This window comes from Carcharodon carcharias, chromosome 11 (assembly GCF_017639515.1).
Source record: "Carcharodon carcharias isolate sCarCar2 chromosome 11, sCarCar2.pri, whole genome shotgun sequence".
Lineage (NCBI taxonomy): Eukaryota > Metazoa > Chordata > Chondrichthyes > Lamniformes > Lamnidae > Carcharodon > Carcharodon carcharias.
Genome location: NC_054477.1, coordinates 3,826,937 through 3,848,732, shown reverse-complemented (window position 1 = coordinate 3,848,732; position 21,796 = coordinate 3,826,937). Strand labels below are relative to the sequence as shown.

Below are 21,796 nucleotides of genomic sequence, written 5' to 3'. Positions count from 1 at the left end.
CTCTATGCCCCTGTTAATGAAGTCTAGAATACTGTATAGTTTAGAAACAGCTCTCTGCTCCTGCACACCCTTTAGAATCATATCCTTTATTTTATATTGTCTTTCCATATTTTTTGTATCAAAATGCATCACCTCACACTTCTCCACATTGAACTTCATCTGCCCCCTATCTGCCCGCTCCACCAATGTGTCAATGTCCTTTTGAAATTCTACACTGTCCTCCTCACAATTTACAATTATCCCAAGTTTTTAGTCTTTTGCAAACTTTGAAATTGTACCTTGCACGCCAAGATCTAGATCATTAATATCTTTCAGGAAAAGCAAGGGTCCCAATACCGACCCCTGTGGAACGCCACTATAATCTCTTTCTAGCCCGAAAAGTACCCATTAACCATTACTCTCTGTTTCCCATCCCTCAGCCAATTTTGTATCCATGTCCCTTTTATTCCATGACCTTTAACTTTCCTCAAGTCTGTTGTGTGGTACCGTATCGAATGCCTTTTGGAAGTCCATATACACCACATCAACAGCCTTGCCCTTATCAACTATCTCTGTTACTGCTTCACAAAACTCCAGCAAGTTAGACACAATTTTCCTTTAACAAATCCATGCTGACTCTTCTGAATCAATCCACATTTTTCCATGTGACTATTACTTCTATCCTGAATAATTGTTTCTAGAATCTTCCCCACCACTGAAGTTAAACTGACTGGTCTGTAATTGCAGGACAGATCCTTACAACCTTTTTTGAATAAGGGTGTAATGTTTGCAATTCTCCAGTCCTCCGGCACCTTCCCCGAATCCGAGGAAGATTGAAAGATTATTACCAGTGTCTCTGCAATTTCCACTCTCACTTCCTTCAATATCATTGGATGCATCTCATCCAATCCCGGTGCCTTATCAACTTTAAGTACCCACAGCTTATCCAATATCTCCTCCTTATTAATTTTAAACCCTTCTAGTGACTGAGTTTCTTCCACTGTCACCATGGCCTGGGCAGCATCTACCTCGTAGGTAAAGACAGATGCAAAGTATTCATTTAACATCTCTGCCATGCCTCTTGCCCCTATGTGTAAGTCCCCTTTTTGGTCCCTATTGGGCCCTACTCCTCCTTTTACCACCCTTTTGCTATTGCTGTGCTTATAGAATACTTTGGGGTTTCCTTTTATGTTACTGCCAGCCTCTTTTCATAATCTCTCTTTGCTTCTTGTATTTGCTTTTTCACATCCCCCCCTGAACCTTCTGTACTCAGCTTGGTTCTCAGTTGTGTTTGTTCCCTCACACATGTCGTAAGCACGCTTTTTCTTCTTTAACTCAATTTCTAACTCCTTTGTCATCCAGGGAGCTCTGGATTGGTTTGTCCTGCCCTTCCCTTTTCTGGGAACATACCTTGACTGTGCCCAAACCATCTCCTCTTTGAAGGTAGCCCATTATTCAGCTACTGTTTCTCCCACCAACCTTTGGTTCCAGTCTATCCGGCCCAGCTCCATTCTTGCCCCATTGAAGTCTGCTCTGTGCCAGTTGATTATTCTTACTCTGGATTGACCAATGTAATTTTCCACCGTCCCCCTAAACCCTATGACACAATGATCACTGTCCCCTAAATGCTCCCCCACTGTCACTTGATCTACTTGGCCTGCCTCATTCCCAAGAACCAGGGGTAGAATTTTGCCCCTGTTGGCTGGGCAGGGTGGGGGCAGGCGGGGCCGGTCAGAAAGCTGGGGGCTGGACCTCGATTTCACGCTGGCCAATGAAGGCCCTGCGCAGCGTGAAATGCGAGCGGCAGTGCTCAGCGCTGCCCGTGTGGAGGGCGGAGGAGGGTGAGTGGGGACCTGTGTGCTGCCTCAGGGAGATGTCCAGTTTTAATAAAAAATAATAAAGATTTTAAAAATGTTATAAAACATGTCCCTTCATGTGACTCTGTCATGTGACACCCGTGGATGAGGTTTCCTAAAATGTTCAAAGGTCACTTGGCCTATTCCCTGTTCATTAACCCTGAGCTTGGACGGGCAGCAAAAAATGTCACTTAATTATCTTTTTAATGGCCTTAAAATGCCTCTTAATTGTCAGCGGAGGTGCTGCCGATTCCTGCGCATGCCCACTCACTGAAGTATCGCCCGGCTGTGTGTTGACATCCAGATGCTCGCCTGATGTTAATAGGCATTATTTTATGTTGAAGCAGGTCTAGAGCAATGCCCATCAGCCGAGGTTAAAAATCCTGCCCCAGGTCTAGCAGTGCCTCCTTTCTCCTTGGACTGGACACATACTGCAGTGGGAAATTCCCCTCAACACAATCTAGGAACGCTTGTCCCTCACTGCCCCTTACACTACCACTGTCCCAGTCTATATACGGGTAATTAAAGTCCCCCATTATAACTACTCTATGATGTGTACACCTCTGTAATTTCCTTGCAGATTTGCTCCTCTATATCCTTCCCACTAGCTGGTGGTCTATATATTACACCGAGCAATGTAATTGTACCCTTATTCCTTAGCTCTAGCCAAATCGATTCTGTGCTTGAATCCTCTGACACATCCTCTTTCTCCAGTACTGCACTGCTCTCTTTAACCAAAAATGACACCCCTTCCCACTCCTTTTTTCCCTTTCCTATCTTTTCTGAACACCTTATAACCAGGAATATTTAACACCCAGATCTGCCCTTCCTTAAGCCAGGTCTCTGTTATCACCACAACACCATAATCCCATAAAGCAATCTGTACCTGTAACTCTATTAACTCTACTCCGTGCATTCACACACATGCAGTGTAACCCTGATTTAGACTTCACTGCTTGCTCCCTTACTCTGACCCCATCTATTAACTTACTATTCTCTATTTTAGTGCTATCTGCCTCTCCCTGCATTCCGTGCACCCTGGTATTACCTTCTAAAATTCTCTCCTGGTTCCCACACCCCTGCCAAGTTAGCTTAAATCCTCCTCAACAGCATTAGCAAAATGCACCGCAAGGAACTCAGTCCCAGCTCAGTTCAGGTGCAACCCGTCCGGCTTGTACAGGTGCCATCTCCCCCAGAGCCAGTCCCAGTATCCCAGGAATCTAAAGCCCTCCCCCCTGCACCATTTTTCCGGCCACACATTCATCTGCCTTATCCTCCTATTTCTGTACTCACTGGCACGTGACACTGGGAGTAATCTGGAGATTACTACTTTAGAGGTCCTGTCTGCTAATTTTTTACCTAGCTCCTGAAATCCTGATTGCAGGACCACATCCCTCTTCTACCTATGTTGTTAGTCCCAGTGCGGACCACGACCTCTGGCTGTTTACCCTCCCCCAGAAGAATGTCCTGCAGTCGTTCTGTGACATCCTTGACCCCGGCACCAGGGAGGCAACAAACCATACTGGAGTCACGTTGACGGTCACAGAAACCCCTGTCTGTTCCCCTAACTAAAGAATCCCCTATCAGTGCTGCCCTTCCGCTCTTCATCCCCCCCTCCTGTACAGCTGGGCCACCCATGGTGCCAAGGGCTTGGCTCTTGCTGGACTCCTCCAAGGACCCATCACCCTCACCGATATCCAGAATGGAAAACCAGTTGGTGAGCAGGACCTCTGGGGACTCCTGCACTACCTGCCTGTTTCTCTTGGACTGTCTGGTGGTCACCCATTCTCTACCTGCCTGCTTGCCCCTAACGTGGTGTGACCAGCTCTTTGAACACGCTATCCACGTAGTTCTCTGCCTCTTGGATGTACCTCAGTGACTCCAGCCGCTGCTCAAGCCCTGAAATATGGAGCTGAAGCTTGTGCAGCCAGTGACACTTCCTGCACATTGGCTCGTCTGGGTCACGAGAAGTGACCACAACTTCCCACGTGTCACAGGATGCACATTCTGCTTGGCTGAGCTGTCCTGCCATGCCTTAACCTTAAACTTTTAAATCACTTTATTTACTTTAACTTCAGTTACTTTTACTTACTTTAACTTTACTCTTGTACAATTAATTATAAACTGGAGATTAGTAGAAAGTAGAAATTCTTGCTCACAGATCAGCTCCCTCTACTGTGCCTATAAATTCTTACTTTCCCTGTGCTTGTTTAGAAACTTACATTTTTCAAAATTACCAGGGTTCAAACACAGTCCCGAAATGCTCAAGAACCAATCAATGCACAACTTTCCTGTGATGTCACTCTGACACTTTTTTCAAATCCACCGAGCTGATCAGGAAAGGTCCAACTCCCCTTTCCCCCCAGAACCTGTTCCCAGTGAGGTCCGACTCAGCTCTCCCTCAGAACCTGTTCCCAGTGAGGTCCGACTCAACTCTCCCCCCAAAACCTGCTCCCAGTGAGGTCTGACTCAGCTCTCCCCACAGAACCTGTTCCCAGTGAGGTCCGACTCAGCTCTCCCACAGAACCTGTTCCCAGTGAGGTCCGACTCAACTCTCCCCCCAAAACCTGCTTCCACTCAGGTCCAACTCCCCTCTCCCCCCAGAACCTGTTCCCAGTGAGGTCCGACTCAGCTCTCCCACAGAACCTGTTCCCAGTGAGGTCCGACTCAGCTCTCCCACAGAACCTGTTCCCACTCAGGTCCGACTCAACTCTCCCTCAGAACCTGCTCCCACTCAGGTCCAACTCCCCTCTCCCCCCAGAACCTGTTCCCAGTGAGGTCCGACTCCCCTCTCCCCCAGAACCTGTTCCCAGTGAGGTCCGACTCCGGTCTCCCTCAGAAGCTGTTCCCACTCAGGTCCGACTCCCCTCTCCCTCAGAACCTGCTCCCACTCAGGTCCGACTCCCCTCTCCCTCAGAACCTGCTCCCACTCAGGTCCGACTCCCCTCTCCCGCCAGAACCTGTTCCCACTCAGGTCCGACTCCCCTCTCCCTCAGAACCTGCTCCCACTCAGGTCCAACTCCCCTCTCCCTCAGAACCTGCTCCCACTCAGGTCCAACTCCCCTCTCCCCCCAGAACCTGTTCCCAGTGAGGTCCGACTCCCCTCTCCCCCAGAACCTGCTCCCACTCAGGTCCGACACCCCTCTCCCTCAGAACCTGCTCCCACTCAGGTCCGACTCCCCTCTCCCCCCAGAACCTGCTCCCACTCAGGTCCGACTCCCCTCTCCCCCCAAAACCTGCTTCCACTCAGGTCCGACTCCCCTCTCCCCCCAGAACCTGTTCCCAGTGAGGTCCGACTCAACTCTCCCCCCAGAACCTGTTCCCAGTGAGGTCCGACTCAGCTCTCCCTCAGAACCTGCTTCCACTCAGGTCCAACTCCCCTCTCCCCCCAGAACCTGTTCCCAGTGAGGTCCGACTCCCCTCTCCCTCAGAACCTGTTCCCACTCAGGTCCGACTCCCCTCTCCCTCAGAACCTGTTCCCACTCAGGTCCGACTCCCCTCTCCCTCAGAACCTGCTCCCACTCAGGTCCGACTCCCCTCTCCCTCAGAACCTGCTCCCACTCAGGTCCGACTCCCCTCTCCCTCAGAACCTGTTCCCACTCAGGTCCGACTCCCCTCTCCCTCAGAACCTGTTCCCACTCAGGTCCGACTCCCCTCTCCCTCAGAACCTGTTCCCACTCAGGTCCGACTCCCCTCTCCATCAGAACCTGTTCCCACTCAGGTCCGACTCCCCTCTCCCTCAGAACCTGCTCCCACTCAGGTCCGACTCCCCTCTCCCTCAGAACCTGCTCCCACTCAGGTCCGACTCCCCTTTCCCCCCAGAACCTGTTCCCACTCAGGTCCGACTCCCCTCTCCCTCAGAACCTGTTCCCACTCAGGTCCGACTCCCCTCTCCCTCAGAACCTGTTCCCACTCAGGTCCGACTCCCCTCTCCCCCAGAACCTGCTCCCACTCAGGTCCGACTCCCCTCTCCCTCAGAACCTGCTCCCACTCAGGTCCGACTCCCCTCTCCCTCAGAACCTGCTCCCACTCAGGTCCGACTCCCCTCTCCCTCAGAACCTGTTCCCACTCAGGTCCGACACCCCTCTCCCCCAGAACCTGTTCCCACTCAGGTCCGACTCCCCTCTCCATCAGAACCTGCTCCCACTCAGGTCCGACTCCGGTCTCCCTCAGAACCTGCTCCCACTCAGGTCCGACTCCCCTCTCCCTCAGAACCTGCTCCCACTCAGGTCCGACTCCGGTCTCCCTCAGAACCTGCTCCCACTCAGGTCCGACTCCCCTCTCCCTCAGAACCTGCTCCCACTCAGGTCCGACTCCGGTCTCCCTCAGAACCTGTTCCCACTCAGGTCCGACTCCCCTCTCCCTCAGAACCTGTTCCCACTCAGGTCCGACTCCCCTCTCCCTCAGAACCTGTTCCCACTCAGGTCCGACTCCCCTCTCCCTCAGAACCTGCTCCCACTCAGGTCCGATTCCCCTCTCCCCCAGAACCTGCTCCCACTCAGGTCCGACTCCCCTCTCCCTCAGAACCTGCTCCCACTCAGGTCCGACTCCCCTCTCCCTCAGAACCTGCTCCCACTCAGGTCCGACTCCCCTCTCCCTCAGAACCTGTTCCCACTCAGGTCCGACTCCCCTCTCCCCCAGAACCTGTTCCCACTCAGGTCCGACTACCCTCTCCCTCAGAACCTGCTCCCACTCAGGTCCGACTCCGGTCTCCCTCAGAACCTGCTCCCACTCAGGTCCGACTCCCCTCTCCCTCAGAACCTGCTCCCACTCAGGTCCGACTCCGGTCTCCCTCAGAACCTGCTCCCACTCAGGTCCGACTCCCCTCTTCCCTCAGAACCTGCTCCCACTCAGGTCCGACTCCGGTCTCCCTCAGAACCTGTTCCCACTCAGGTCCGACTCCGGTCTCCCTCAGAACCTGCTCCCACTCAGGTCCGACTCCCCTCTTCCCTCAGAACCTGTTCCCACTCAGGTCCGACTCCCCTCTCCCTCAGAACCTGCTCCCACTCAGGTCCGACTCCCCTCTCCCTCAGAACCTGCTCCCACTCAGGTCCGACTCCCCTCTCCCTCAGAACCTGCTCCCACTCAGGTCCGACTCCGGTCTCCCTCAGAACCTGCTCCCACTCAGGTCCGACTCCCCTCTCCCTCAGAACCTGCTCCCACTCAGGTCCGACTCCGGTCTCCATCAGAACCTGCTCCCACTCAGGTCCGACTCCCCTCTCCCTCAGAACCTGCTCCCACTCAGGTCCGACTCCCCTCTCCCTCAGAACCTGTTCCCACTCAGGTCCGATTCCCCTCTCCCCCAGAACCTGCTCCCACTCAGGTCCGACTCCCCTCTCCCCCAGAACCTGTTCCCAGTGAGGTCCGACTCAGCTCTCCCACAGAACCTGTTCCCACTCAGGTCCGACTCCCCTCCCCCCCAGAACCTGTTCCCAGTGAGGTCCGACTCCCCTCTCCCGCCAGAACCTGCTCCCACTCAGGTCCGACTCCCCTCTCCCTCAGAACCTGTTCCCACTCAGGTCCGACTCCCCTCTCCCTCAGAACCTGCTCCCACTCAGGTCCGACTCCCCTCTCCCTCAGAACCTGTTCCCACTCAGGTCCGACACCCCTCTCCCGCCAGAACCTGCTCCCACTCAGGTCCGACACCCCTCTCCCTCAGAACCTGTTCCCACTCAGGTCCGACTCCCCTCTCCCTCAGAACCTGCTCCCACTCAGGTCCGACTCCCCTCTCCCTCAGAACCTGCTCCCACTCAGGTCCGACACCCCTCTCCCTCAGAACCTGTTCCCACTCAGGTCCGACTCCCCTCTCCCGCCAGAACCTGTTCCCACTCAGGTCCGACTCCCCTCTCCCTCAGAACCTGCTCCCACTCAGGTCCGACTCCCCTCTCCCTCAGAACCTGCTCCCACTCAGGTCCGACTCCCCTCTCCCTCAGAACCTGTTCCCAGTGAGGTCCGACTCCGGTCTCCATCAGAACCTGCTCCCACTCAGGTCCGACTCCGGTCTCCCTCAGAACCTGCTCCCACTCAGGTCCGACTCCCCTCTCCCTCAGAACCTGTTCCCACTCAGGTCCGATTCCCCTCTCCCCCAGAACCTGCTCCCACTCAGGTCCGACTCCCCTCTCCCCCAGAACCTGTTCCCAGTGAGGTCCGACTCAGCTCTCCCACAGAACCTGTTCCCACTCAGGTCCGACTCCCCTCCCCCCCAGAACCTGTTCCCAGTGAGGTCCGACTCCCCTCTCCCGCCAGAACCTGCTCCCACTCAGGTCCGACTCCCCTCTCCCTCAGAACCTGTTCCCACTCAGGTCCGACTCCCCTCTCCCTCAGAACCTGCTCCCACTCAGGTCCGACTCCCCTCTCCCTCAGAACCTGTTCCCACTCAGGTCCGACACCCCTCTCCCGCCAGAACCTGCTCCCACTCAGGTCCGACTCCCCTCTCCCTCAGAACCTGCTCCCACTCAGGTCCGACTCCGGTCTCCCTCAGAACCTGCTCCCACTCAGGTCCGACTCCGGTCTCCCGCCAGAACCTGCTCCCACTCAGGTCCGATTCCCCTCTCCCCCAGAACCTGCTCCCACTCAGGTCCGACTCAGCTCTCCCACAGAACCTGTTCCCACTCAGGTCCGACTCCGGTCTCCCTCAGAACCTGCTCCCACTCAGGTCCGACTCCCCTCTCCCGCCAGAACCTGTTCCCACTCAGGTCCGACTCCCCTCTCCCTCAGAACCTGCTCCCACTCAGGTCCGACTCCCCTCTCCCTCAGAACCTGCTCCCACTCAGGTCCGACTCCGGTCTCCCTCAGAACCTGCTCCCACTCAGGTCCGACTCCCCTCTCCCTCAGAACCTGCTCCCACTCAGGTCCGACTCCGGTCTCCCTCAGAACCTGCTCCCACTCAGGTCCGACTCCCCTCTCCCTCAGAACCTGCTCCCACTCAGGTCCGACTCCCCTCTCCCTCAGAACCTGTTCCCACTCAGGTCCGACTCCCCTCTCCATCAGAACCTGCTCCCACTCAGGTCCGACTCCCCTCTCCCTCAGAACCTGTTCCCACTCAGGTCCGACTCCCCTCTCCCTCAGAACCTGCTCCCACTCAGGTCCGACTCCGGTCTCCCTCAGAACCTGCTCCCACTCAGGTCCGACTCCCCTCTCCCTCAGAACCTGCTCCCACTCAGGTCCGACTCCGGTCTCCCTCAGAACCTGCTCCCACTCAGGTCCGACTCCCCTCTCCCTCAGAACCTGTTCCCACTCAGGTCCGACTCCCCTCTCCATCAGAACCTGTTCCCACTCAGGTCCGACTCCGGTCTCCCTCAGAACCTGTTCCCACTCAGGTCCGACTCCCCTCTCCCCCAGAACCTGCTCCCACTCAGGTCCGACTCCGGTCTCCCTCAGAACCTGTTCCCACTCAGGTCCGACTCCGGTCTCCCTCAGAACCTGTTCCCAGTGAGGTCCGACACCCCTCTCCCTCAGAACCTGCTCCCACTCAGGTCCGACTCCCCTCTCCCTCAGAACCTGCTCCCACTCAGGTCCGACTCCGGTCTCCCTCAGAACCTGTTCCCACTCAGGTCCGACTCCCCTCTCCATCAGAACCTGTTCCCACTCAGGTCCGACTCCCCTCTCCCTCAGAACCTGCTCCCACTCAGGTCCGACTCCCCTCTCCCTCAGAACCTGCTCCCACTCAGGTCCGACTCCCCTCTCCATCAGAACCTGTTCCCACTCAGGTCCGACTCCCCTCTCCCTCAGAACCTGTTCCCACTCAGGTCCGACTCCCCTCTCCCTCAGAACCTGCTCCCACTCAGGTCCGACTCCCCTCTCCCTCAGAACCTGCTCCCACTCAGGTCCGACTCCGGTCTCCCTCAGAACCTGTTCCCACTCAGGTCCGACTCCCCTCTCCCTCAGAACCTGCTCCCACTCAGGTCCGACTCCGGTCTCCCTCAGAACCTGTTCCCACTCAGGTCCGACTCCCCTCTCCCTCAGAACCTGTTCCCACTCAGGTCCGACTCCCCTCTCCCTCAGAACCTGTTCCCACTCAGGTCCGACTCCCCTCTCCCTCAGAACCTGTTCCCACTCAGGTCCGACTCCCCTCTCCCTCAGAACCTGCTCCCACTCAGGTCCGACTCCCCTCTTCCCTCAGAAGCTGCTCCCACTCAGGTCCGACTCCGGTCTCCCTCAGAACCTGCTCCCACTCAGGTCCGACTCCCCTCTCCCTCAGAACCTGTTCCCACTCAGGTCCGACTCCGGTCTCCCTCAGAACCTGCTCCCACTCAGGTCCGACTCCCCTCTCCCTCAGAACCTGCTCCCACTCAGGTCCGACTCCCCTCTCCCTCAGAACCTGCTCCCACTCAGGTCCGACTCCCCTCTCCCTCAGAACCTGTTCCCACTCAGGTCCGACTCCCCTCTCCCCCAGAACCTGTTCCCACTCAGGAGGCTCCACAAATATCCCCATCCTCAATGATGGAGGAGCCCAGCACATCAGTGCAAAAGATAAGGCTGAAGCATTTGCAACAATCTTCAGCCAGAAGTGCCGAGTGGATGATCCATCTCAGCCTCTTCCGGAGGTCCCCAGCATCACAGATGCCAGTCTTCAGCCAATTCGACTCACTCCACGTGATATCAAGAAACAGCTGAAGGCACTGGATACTGCAAAGGCTATGGGCCCTGACAATATTCTGGCAATATTACTGAAGACTTGTGCTCCAGAACTTGCTGCGCCCCTAGCCAAGCTGTTCCAGTACAGCTACAACACTGGCATCTACCCGGCTATGTGGAAAATTGCCCTGGTGTGTCCTGTACACAAAAAGCAGGACAAATCCAACCCGGCCAATTACCACCCCATCAGTCTACTCTCCATCATCAGTAAAGTAATGGAAAGGATCATCAACAGTGCTATCAAGCGGCACTTGCTTAGCAATAACCTGCTTGCCGACTTTCAGTTTGGGTTCCGCCAGGGCCACTCAGCTCCTGACCTCATTACAGCTTGGTTCAAACATAGACAAAAGAGCTAAACTCCCGAGGTGATGTGAGAGTGACTGCCCTTGACATCAAGGCAGCATTTGACCGAGTGTGGCCTCAAGGAGCCCTAGCAAAACTGGAGTCATTGGGAATCAGGGGAAAACTCTCCGTTGGTTGGAGTCATACCTAGGACAAAGGAAGATGGTTGTGGTTGTTGGAGGTCAGTCATCTCAGCTCCAGGACATTACTGCAGGAGTTCCTCAGGGTAGTGTCCTCGGCCCAACCATCTTCAGCTGCTTCATCAATGACCTTCCTTCCATCATAAGGTCAGGAGTGGGGGTGTTCGCTGATGATTGCACAATGTTCAGCACCACTCGCAACTCCTCAGATACTGAAGCAGTCCATGTCCAAATGCACCAAGACCTGGACAATATCCAGGCTTGGGCTGACAAGTGGCAAATAACATTCACCCCACACAAGTGTCAGGCAATGACCATCTCCAACAAGAGAGAATTTAACCACTGCCCCTTGACACTCGATGGCATTACCATATCCACCTGCCTGGATGAGTACAGCTCCCAACAGCACTCATGAAGCTTGACACCATCCAGGACAAAGCAGTCCACTTGATTGGCACCACAACCACAAACATTCATTCCCTCCACACTGATGCTCAGTCAAAGCGGTGTGTACTGTTATAGATTGTGATGGGAGCAGTGCGCAGTTAATTCCAGCCCCTCTTCTCCACAGGTTGTAACAATAGATTGAATGTTTAATTCACCCACAAAACTGGCCAATTGTTTATCTTTGATACTGTTATTCTCACCATCAAAAGACTAACCAGGCTTCTTTCAGTAAACATAAAGAAATAATTGATTTATTATAAGATGGACTTCTTTTAAAAAACAAGTTAACAAACGGGTTAACATCTAAGTTGTCGTTTAGAAGTGTAAGATTTTCCCCTTTTAAAAAAAACAGATATTGGAACCCCTGTACACTCTCACACAAACATAAAACAGGACACGATAAACCCAATCCTGGCCTGAGGCTGGAGAATGGGAAGGTTTCTTTTCAAAGGATAAGATTTGAAGAGATCGCTGGGTCAAAATCCTGGAACTCCCCCCCTAACAGCGCTGTGGGTGTAACTACACCACACGGACAAAATCCTGGAACTCCCTCCCTAACAGCGCTGTGGGTGTAACTACACCACACGGACAAAATCCTGGAACTCCCTCCCTAACAGCACGGTGTGTGTACCTACACCACACGGACAAATCCTGGAACTCCCTCCCTAACAGCGCCGTGGGTGTACCTACACCACACGGACAAAATCCTGGAACTCCCTCCCTAACAGCACTGTGGGTGTACCTACACCACACGGACACAATCCTGGAACTCCCTCCCTAACAGCGCCGTGGGTGTACCTACACCACACGGACAAAATCCTGGAACTCCCTCCCTAACAGCGCCGTGGGTGTACCTACACCACACGGACAAAATCCTGGAACTCACTCCCTAACAGCGCTGTGGGTGTACCTACACCACACGGACAAAATCCTGGAACTCCCTCGCTAACAGCACTGTGGGTGTACTTACACCACACACGGGGACAAAATCCTGGAACTCCCTCCCTAACAGCGCCGTGGGTGTACCTACACCACACGGACAAAATCCTGGAACTCCCTCCCTAACAGCACTGTGGGTGTACCTACACCACACGGACAAAATCCTGGAACTCCCTCCCTAACAGCACTGTGGGTGTACCTACACCACACACGGGGACAAAATCCTGGAACTCCCTCCCTAACAGCGCCGTGGGTGTACCTACACCACACGGACAAAATCCTGGAACTCCCTCCCTAACAGCACTGTGGGTGTACCTACACCACACGGACAAAATCCTGGAACTCCCTCCCTAACAGCACTGTGGGTGTACCTACACCACACGGACACAATCCTGGAACTCCCTCCCTAACAGCGCCGTGGGTGTACCTACACCACACGGACAAAATCCTGGAACTCCCTCCCTAACAGCACCGTGGGTGTACCTACACCACAGGGACAAAATCCTGGAACTCCCTCCCTAATAGCGACGTGGGTGTACTTACACCACACACGGGGACAAAATCCTGGAACTCCCTCCCTAACAGCGCTGTGGGTGTACCTACACCGCACGGACAAAATCCTGGAACTCCCTCCCTAACAGCGCCGTGGGTGTACCTACACCACAGGGACAAAATCCTGGAACTCCCTCTCTAACAGCGCCGTGGGTGTACCTACACCACACACGGGGACAAAATCCTGGAACTCCCTCCCTAACAGCGCCGTGGGTGTACCTACACCACAGGGACAAAATCCTGGAACTCCCTCTCTAACAGCGCCGTGGGTGTACCTACACCACAGGGACAAAATCCTGGAACTCCCTCCCTAACAGCACCGTGGGTGTACCTACACCACACGGACAAAATCCTGGAACTCCCTCCCTAACAGCGCTGTGGGTGTACCTACACCACACGGGACAAAATCCTGGAACTCCCTCCCTAACAGCACTGTGGGTGTACCTACACCACATGGACAAAATCCTGGAACTCCCTCTCTAACAGCGCCGTGGGTGTACCTACACCACAGGGACAAAATCCTGGAACTCCCTCCCTAACAGCACTGTGGGTGTACCTACACCACACACGGGGACAAAATCCTGGAACTCCCTCCCTAACAGCGCTGTGGGTGTAACTACACCACACGGACAAAATCCTGGAACTCCCTCCCTAACAGCGCTGTGGGTGTAACTACACCACACGGACAAAATCCTGGAACTCCCTCCCTAACAGCACTGTGGGTGTACCTACACCACACGGACAAAATCCTGGAACTCTCTCTCTAACAGCGCTGTGGGTGTACCTACACCACATGGACAAAATCCTGGAACTCCCTCTCTAACAGCGCCGTGGGTGTACCTACACCACAGGGACAAAATCCTGGAACTCCCTCCCTAACAGCACTGTGGGTGTACCTACACCACACACGGGGACAAAATCCTGGAACTCCCTCCCTAACAGCGCTGTGGGTGTAACTACACCACACGGACAAAATCCTGGAACTCCCTCCCTAACAGCGCTGAGGGTGTACCTACACCACATGGACATAATCCTGGAACTCGCTCCCTAACAGCGCTGAGGGTGTACCTACACCACATGGACATAATCCTGGAACTCGCTCCCTAACAGCGCCATGGGTGTACCTACACCACACGGACAAAATCCTGGAACTCCCTCCCTAACAGCACTGTGGGTGTACCTACACCACACGGACAAAATCCTGGAACTCCCTCCCTAACAGCACTGTGGGTGTACCTACACCACACGGACACAATCCTGGAACTCCCTCCCTAACAGCACGGTGTGTGTACCTACACCACACGGACAAATCCTGGAACTCCCTCCCTAACAGCACTGTGGGTGTACCTACATCACACGGGGACAAAATCCTGGAACTCCCTCCCTAACAGCGCTGTGGGTGTACCTACACCACAGGGACAAAATCCTGGAACTCCCTCCCTAACAGCGCCGTGGGTGTACCTACACCACAGGGACAAAATCCTGGAACTCCCTCCCTAACAGCGCCGTGGGTGTACCTACACCACAGGGACAAAATCCTGGAACTCCCTCCCTAACAGCGCCGTGGGTGTACCTACACCACATGGACATAATCCTGGAACTCGCTCCCTAACAGCGCCATGGGTGTACCTACACCACACGGACAAAATCCTGGAACTCCCTCCCTAACAGCACTGTGGGTGTACCTACACCACACGGACAAAATCCTGGAACTCCCTCCCTAACAGCACTGTGGGTGTACCTACACCACACGGACACAATCCTGGAACTCCCTCCCTAACAGCACGGTGTGTGTACCTACACCACACGGACACAATCCTGGAACTCCCTCCCTAACAGCACGGTGTGTGTACCTACACCACACGGACAAATCCTGGAACTCCCTCCCTAACAGCACTGTGGGTGTACCTACATCACACGGGGACAAAATCCTGGAACTCCCTCCCTAACAGCGCTGTGGGTGTACCTACACCACCTGGACAAAATCCTGGAACTCCCTCCCTAACAGCACTGTGGGTGTACCTACACCACACGGACAAAATCCTGGAACTCCCTCCCTAACAGCGCCGTGGGTGTACCTGCACCCCAGGGGCAAAATCCTGGAACTCCCTCCCTAACAGCGCTGTGGGTGTACCTACACCACAGGGACAAAATCCTGGAACTCCCTCCCTAACAGCGCCGTGGGTGTACCTACACCACACACGGGGACAAAATCCTGGAACTCCCTCCCTAACAGCACTGTGGGTGTACCTACACCACACGGACAAAATCCTGGAACTCCCTCCCTAACAGCGCTGTGGGTGTACCTACACCGCAGGGACAAAATCCTGGAACTCCCTCCCTAACAGCGCCGTGGGTGTACCTACACCACATGGACAAAATCCTGGATCTCCCTCCCTAACAGCGCTGTGGGTGTACCTACACCACACACGGGGACAAAATCCTGGAACTCCCTCCCTAACAGCGCTGTGGGTGTACCTACACCACACGGACAAAATCCTGGAACTCCCTCCCTAACAGCACTGTGGGTGTACCTACACCACACGGACAAAATCCTGGAACTCCCTCCCTAACAGCACTGTGGGTGTACCTACACCACACGGACAAAATCCTGGAACTCCCTCCCTAACAGCACTGTGGGTGTACCTACACCACACGGACACAATCCTGGAACTCCCTCCCTAACAGCACGGTGTGTGTACCTACACCACACGGACAAATCCTGGAACTCCCTCCCTAACAGCACTGTGGGTGTACCTACACCACACGGACAAAATCCTGGAACTCCCTCCCTAACAGCACTGTGGGTGTACCTACACCACACGGACACAATCCTGGAACTCCCTCCCTAACAGCACGGTGTGTGTACCTACACCACACGGACAAATCCTGGAACTCCCTCCCTAACAGCGCTGTGGGTGTACCTACACCACACGGACACAATCCTGGAACTCCCTCCCTAACAGCACGGTGTGTGTACCTACACCACACGGACAAATCCTGGAACTCCCTCCCTAACAGCACTGTGGGTGTACCTACATCACACGGGGACAAAATCCTGGAACTCCCTCCCTAACAGCGCTGTGGGTGTACCTACACCACCTGGACAAAATCCTGGAACTCCCTCCCTAACAGCACTGTGGGTGTACCTACACCACACGGACAAAATCCTGGAACTCCCTCCCTAACAGCGCCGTGGGTGTACCTGCACCCCAGGGGCAAAATCCTGGAACTCCCTCCCTAACAGCGCTGTGGGTGTACCTACACCACAGGGACAAAATCCTGGAACTCCCTCCCTAACAGCGCCGTGGGTGTACCTACACCACACACGGGGACAAAATCCTGGAACTCCCTCCCTAACAGCACTGTGGGTGTACCTACACCACACGGACAAAATCCTGGAACTCCCTCCCTAACAGCGCTGTGGGTGTACCTACACCACAGGGACAAAATCCTGGAACTCCCTCCCTAACAGCGCCGTGGGTGTACCTACACCACACGGACAAAATCCTGGAACTCCCTCCCTAACAGCACCGTGGGTGTACCTACACCACACGGACAAAATCCTGGAACTCCCTCCCTAACAGCACTGTGGGTGTACCTACACCACAGGGACAAAATCCTGGAACTCCCTCCCTAACAGCGCCGTGGGTGTACCTACACCACACGGACAAAATCCTGGAACTCCCTCCCTAACAGCGCTGTGGGTGTACCTACACCACAGGGACAAAATCCTGGAACTCCCTCCCTAACAGCGCCGTGGGTGTACCTACACCACACGGACAAAATCCTGGAACTCCCTCCCTAACAGCACTGTGGGTGTACCTACACCACACGGACACAATCCTGGAACTCCCTCCCTAACAGCACGGTGTGTGTACCTACACCACACGGACAAATCCTGGAACTCCCTCCCTAACAGCACTGTGGGTGTACCTACACCACACGGACAAAATCCTGGAACTCCCTCCCTAACAGCACTGTGGGTGTACCTACACCACACGGACAAAATCCTGGAACTCCCTCCCTAACAGCACTGTGGGTGTACCTACACCACACGGACACAATCCTGGAACTCCCTCCCTAACAGCACGGTGTGTGTACCTACACCACACGGACAAATCCTGGAACTCCCTCCCTAACAGCGCTGTGGGTGTACCTACACCACACGGACACAATCCTGGAACTCCCTCCCTAACAGCACGGTGTGTGTACCTACACCACACGGACAAATCCTGGAACTCCCTCCCTAACAGCACTGTGGGTGTACCTACATCACACGGGGACAAAATCCTGGAACTCCCTCCCTAACAGCGCTGTGGGTGTACCTACACCACCTGGACAAAATCCTGGAACTCCCTCCCTAACAGCACTGTGGGTGTACCTACACCACACGGACAAAATCCTGGAACTCCCTCCCTAACAGCGCCGTGGGTGTACCTGCACCCCAGGGGCAAAATCCTGGAACTCCCTCCCTAACAGCGCTGTGGGTGTACCTACACCACAGGGACAAAATCCTGGAACTCCCTCCCTAACAGCGCCGTGGGTGTACCTACACCACACACGGGGACAAAATCCTGGAACTCCCTCCCTAACAGCACTGTGGGTGTACCTACACCACACGGACAAAATCCTGGAACTCCCTCCCTAACAGCGCTGTGGGTGTACCTACACCACAGGGACAAAATCCTGGAACTCCCTCCCTAACAGCGCCGTGGGTGTACCTACACCACACACGGGGACAAAATCCTGGAACTCCCTCCCTAACAGCACTGTGGGTGTACCTACACCACACGGACAAAATCCTGGAACTCCCTCCCTAACAGCGCCGTGGGTGTACCTACACCACAGGGACAAAATCCTGGAACTCCCTCCCTAACAGCACTGTGGGTGTACCTACACCACACGGACAAAATCCTGCAACTCTCTCTCTAACAGCGCTGTGGGTGTACCTACACCACATGGACAAAATCCTGGAACTCCCTCCCTAACAGCGCTGTGGGTGTACCTACACCACACGGACAAAATCCTGCAACTCTCTCTCTAACAGCACTGTGGGTGTACCTACACCACACGGACAAAATCCTGGAACTCCCTCCCTAACAGCGCCGTGGGTGTACCTACACCACACGAACAAAATCCTGGATCTCCCTCCCTAACAGCGCCGTGGGTGTACCTACACCACACGAACAAAATCCTGGATCTCCCTCCCTAACAGCGCCGTGGGTGTACCTACACCACACACAGGGACAAAATCCTGGAACTCCCTCCCTAACAGCACGGTGGGTGTACCTACACCACACACGGGGGACAAAATCCTGGAACTCCCTCCCTAACAGCACGGTGGGGGTACCTACACCACACAGACAAAATCCTGGAACTCCCTCCCTAACAGCGCTGTGGGTGTACCTACACCACATGGGCTGCAGCGGTTCAAGAAGGCAGCTCACCACCACCTTCTCAAGGGCAACTAGAGATGGGCAATAAATGTTGGCCCAGCCAGTGACACCCACATCCCATGAATGAATAAAAACAAGCACCGGGGGTCAGTGCTCCCTGTTGGGGTTGGAGGTCAGCATTCAGCATTTCTGGTTGGGGTCAAGGGTCAGTGCTCCTTCTCGAAGCCAGGGTCAGGGGTCAGTGCTCCCTGTCGGGGTCAGGGGTCAGTGCTCCTTCTCGAGGTCAGGGTCAGGGGTCAGTGCTCCCTGTCGGGGTCAGGGTCAGGGGTCAGTGCTCCTTCTCGAGGTCAGGGTCAGGGGTCAGTGCTCCCTGTCGGGGTCAGGGTCAGGGGTCAGTGCTCCTTCTCGGGGTCAGGGTCAGGGGTCAGTGCTCCTTCTCGGGGTCAGGGTCAGGGGTCAGTGCTCCCTGTCGGGGTCAGGGTCAGGGGTCAGTGCTCCTTCTCGAGGTCAGGGTCAGGGGTCAGTGTTCCCTGTCGGGGTCAGGGTCAGGGGTCAGTGCTCCCTGTCGGGGTCAGGGTCAGGGGTCAGTGCTCCCTGTCGGGGTCAGGGGTCAGTGCTCCTTCTCGAGGTCAGGGTCAGGGGTCAGTGCTCCCTGTCGGGGTCAGGGTCAGGGGTCAGTGCTCCCTGTCGGGGTCAGGGTCAGGGGTCAGTGCTCCCTGTCGGGGTCAGGGGTCAGTGCTCCCTGTCGGGGTCAGGGTCAGGGGTCAGTGCTCCTTCTCGGGGTCAGGGTCAGGGGTCAGTGCTCCCTGTCGGGGTCAGGGGTCAGTGCTCCTTCTCGAGGTCAGGGTCAGGGGTCAGTGCTCCCTGTCGGGGTCAGGGTCAGGGGTCAGTGCTCCCTGTCGGGGTCAGGGTCAGGGGTCAGTGCTCCCTGTCGGGGTCAGGGGTCAGTGCTCCCTGTCGGGGTCAGGGTCAGGGGTCAGTGCTCCCTGTCGGGGTCAGGGTCAGGGGTCAGTGCTCCCTGTCGGGGTCAGGGTCAGGGGTCAGTGCTCCCTGTCGGGGTCAGGGGTCAGTGCTCCTTCTCGGGGTCAGGGTCAGGGGTCAGTGCTCCCTGTCGGGGTCAGGGTCAGGGGTCAGTGCTCCCTGTCGGGGTCAGGGGTCAGTGCTCCCTGTCGGGGTCAGGGTCAGGGGTCAGTGCTCCCTGTCAGGGTCAGGGGTCAGTGCTCCCTGTCGGGGTCAGGGGCTCCTGTTTTGTCCTGCTCTGTCCTATCAGTGATGTGATGTGTTTGTACCTGTCAGGAGGCGGAGGGGGAGCTGGAGAAGGTCCAGAGGTCCGTGCTGGAGCTTCAGGCTGTGAGTCAGCAGCTGGCTGAGTACTTCTGTGAGGAGGAGGAGAAATTCAAACTGGAGGAATGCTGCAACATCTTCAAAACCTTCGGAGAGAAATTCATCACAGCAACAGAGGTAGGGGGAGGGGAGGGGGAGGGGAGGGGAGGGGGAGGGGAGGGGGAGGGGAGGGGAGGGGGGAGGGGAGGGGGAGGGGAGGGGGAGGGGAGGGGAGGGGGAGGGGAGGGGGAGGGGAGGGGAGGGGGAGGGGGAGGGGAGGGGAGGGGGAGGGGGAGGGGGAGGGGAGGGGGAGGGGAGGGGAGGGGGAGGGGAGGGGGGGAGGGGGAGGGGAGGGGTGAGGGGGAGGGGAGGGGAGGGGAGGGGTGAGGGGAAGGGGAGGGGTGAGGGGGAGGGGCGAGGGGAGGGGGAGGGGAGGGGGAGGGGTGAGGGTGAGGGTGAGGGGGAGGGGGAGGGGAGGGGGAGGGGTGAGGGTGAGGGTGAGGGGGAGGGGGAGGGGAGGGGGAGGGGTGAGGGTGAGGGGGAGGGGGAGGGGAGGGGGAGGGGGAGGGGAGGGGGAGGGGAGGGGGAGGGGTGAGGGTGAGGGGGAGGGGAGGGGTGAGGGGGAGGGGAGGGGAGGGGGAGGGGGAGGGGAGGGGTGAGGGGGAGGGGAGGGGGAGGGGAGGGGGAGGGGAGGGGAGGGGGAGGGGAGGGGAGGGGGAGGGGGAGGGGGAGGGGAGGGGGAGGGGAGGGGGAGGGGAGGGGTGAGGGGGAGGGGAGGGGGAGGGGAGGGGTGAGGGGGAGGGGTGAGGGGGAGGGGAGGGGAGGGGGAGGGGAGGGGAGGGGAGGGGGAGGGGAGGGGGTGAGGGGGAGGGGAGGGGGAGGGGAGGGGGAGGGGAGGGGTGAGGGGGAGGGAGGGGAGGGGGAGGGTAGGGGGAGGGGAGGGGTGAGGGGGAGGGGAGGGGGAGGGGGAGGGGAGGGGGAGGGGGAGGGAGGGGAGGGGGAGGGGGAGGGGTGAGGGGGAGGTGAGGGGGACGGGTGAGGGGGAGGGAGGGGGAGGGGGAGGGAGGGGAGGGTGGAGGGGGGGGAGGGGAGGGGAGGGTGAGGGGGAGGGGTGAGGGTGAGGGGGAGGGGAGGGGGAGGGGAGGGGAGGGGGAGGGGAGGGGTGAGGGGGAGGGGAGGGGGAGGGGAGGGGTGAGGGCGAGGGGTGAGGGGGGGAGGGGGAGGGGAGGGGTGAGGGGGAGCGGAGGGGGAGGGGAGGGGAGGGGGAGGGGGAGGGGTGAGGGGAGGGGGAGGGGAGGGGTGAGGGGAGGGGTGAGGGGAGGGGTGAGGGGGAGGGGAGGGGGAGGGGGAGGGCGAGGGTGAGGGGAGGGTTGAGGGGAGGGGAGGGGGAGGGGGAGGGGGAGGGGGAGGGGGAGGGCGAGGGGTGAGGGGAGGGGGAGGGGGAGGGGGAGGGGTGAGGGGAGGGTGAGGGGAGGGGGAGGGGGAGGGCGAGGGGTGAGGGGGAGGGGGAGGGGGAGGGGGGAGGGGTGAGGGGAGGGTGAGGGGAGGGGTGAGGGGAGGGGTGAGGGAGGGTGAGGGGGAGGGAGTGGGGGGAGGGGTGGGGTGAGGGGGAGGGGTGAGGGGGAGGGGAGGGGTGAGGGAGGGTGAGGGGGAGGGAGGGGTGAGGGGAGGGGTGAGGGGAGGGGGAGGGGAGAGGGGAGGGGAGGGAGGGGTGAGGGTGAGGGGAGGGGTGAGGGTGAGGGGTGGGGTGAGGGGAGGGGGAGGGTGAGGGGGGAGGGGAGGGGAGGGGAGGGGAGGGGTGAGGGGAGGGGTGAGGGGAGGGGGGTGAGGGGAGGGGTGAGGGAGGGGTGAGGGGAGGGGTGAGGGGTGAGGGGAGGGGTGAGGGAGGGGTGAGGGGTGAGGGGAGGGGTGAGGGTGAGGGGGAGGGGTGAGGGGAGGGGTGAGGGTGAGGGAGGGTGAGGGTGAGGGGGGGGGTGAGGGGAGGGGAGGGGAGGGTGAGGGGTGAGGGGAGGGGTGAGGGGAGGGGTGAGGGGAGGGGTGAGGGGTGAGGGGAGGGTGTGAGGGTGAGGGTGAGGGGAGGGTGAGGGGAAGGGGTGAGGGTGAGGGGTGAGGGGAGGGGTGAGGGGAGGGGTGAGGGTGAGGGGGAGGGGTGAGGGGAGGGGTGAGGGGTGAGGGGAGGGGT

The 21,796-nt window shown here is 57.6% G+C and overlaps 1 protein-coding gene across 2 annotated transcripts in view; it reads left to right on the top strand.

The window, feature by feature from the left end:
- LOC121284224 (FH2 domain-containing protein 1-like) overlaps window positions 1-21,796 on the top strand; it is a 98,134-nt gene that overhangs the window by 66,000 nt on the left and 10,338 nt on the right. For both annotated transcript variants that reach the window (XM_041199517.1, XM_041199518.1), the window contains one exon: window positions 19,588-19,752. In XM_041199517.1, the coding sequence (XP_041055451.1) occupies window positions 19,588-19,752 (165 nt within the window). The remainder of the gene's footprint in view (window positions 1-19,587; window positions 19,753-21,796) is intronic.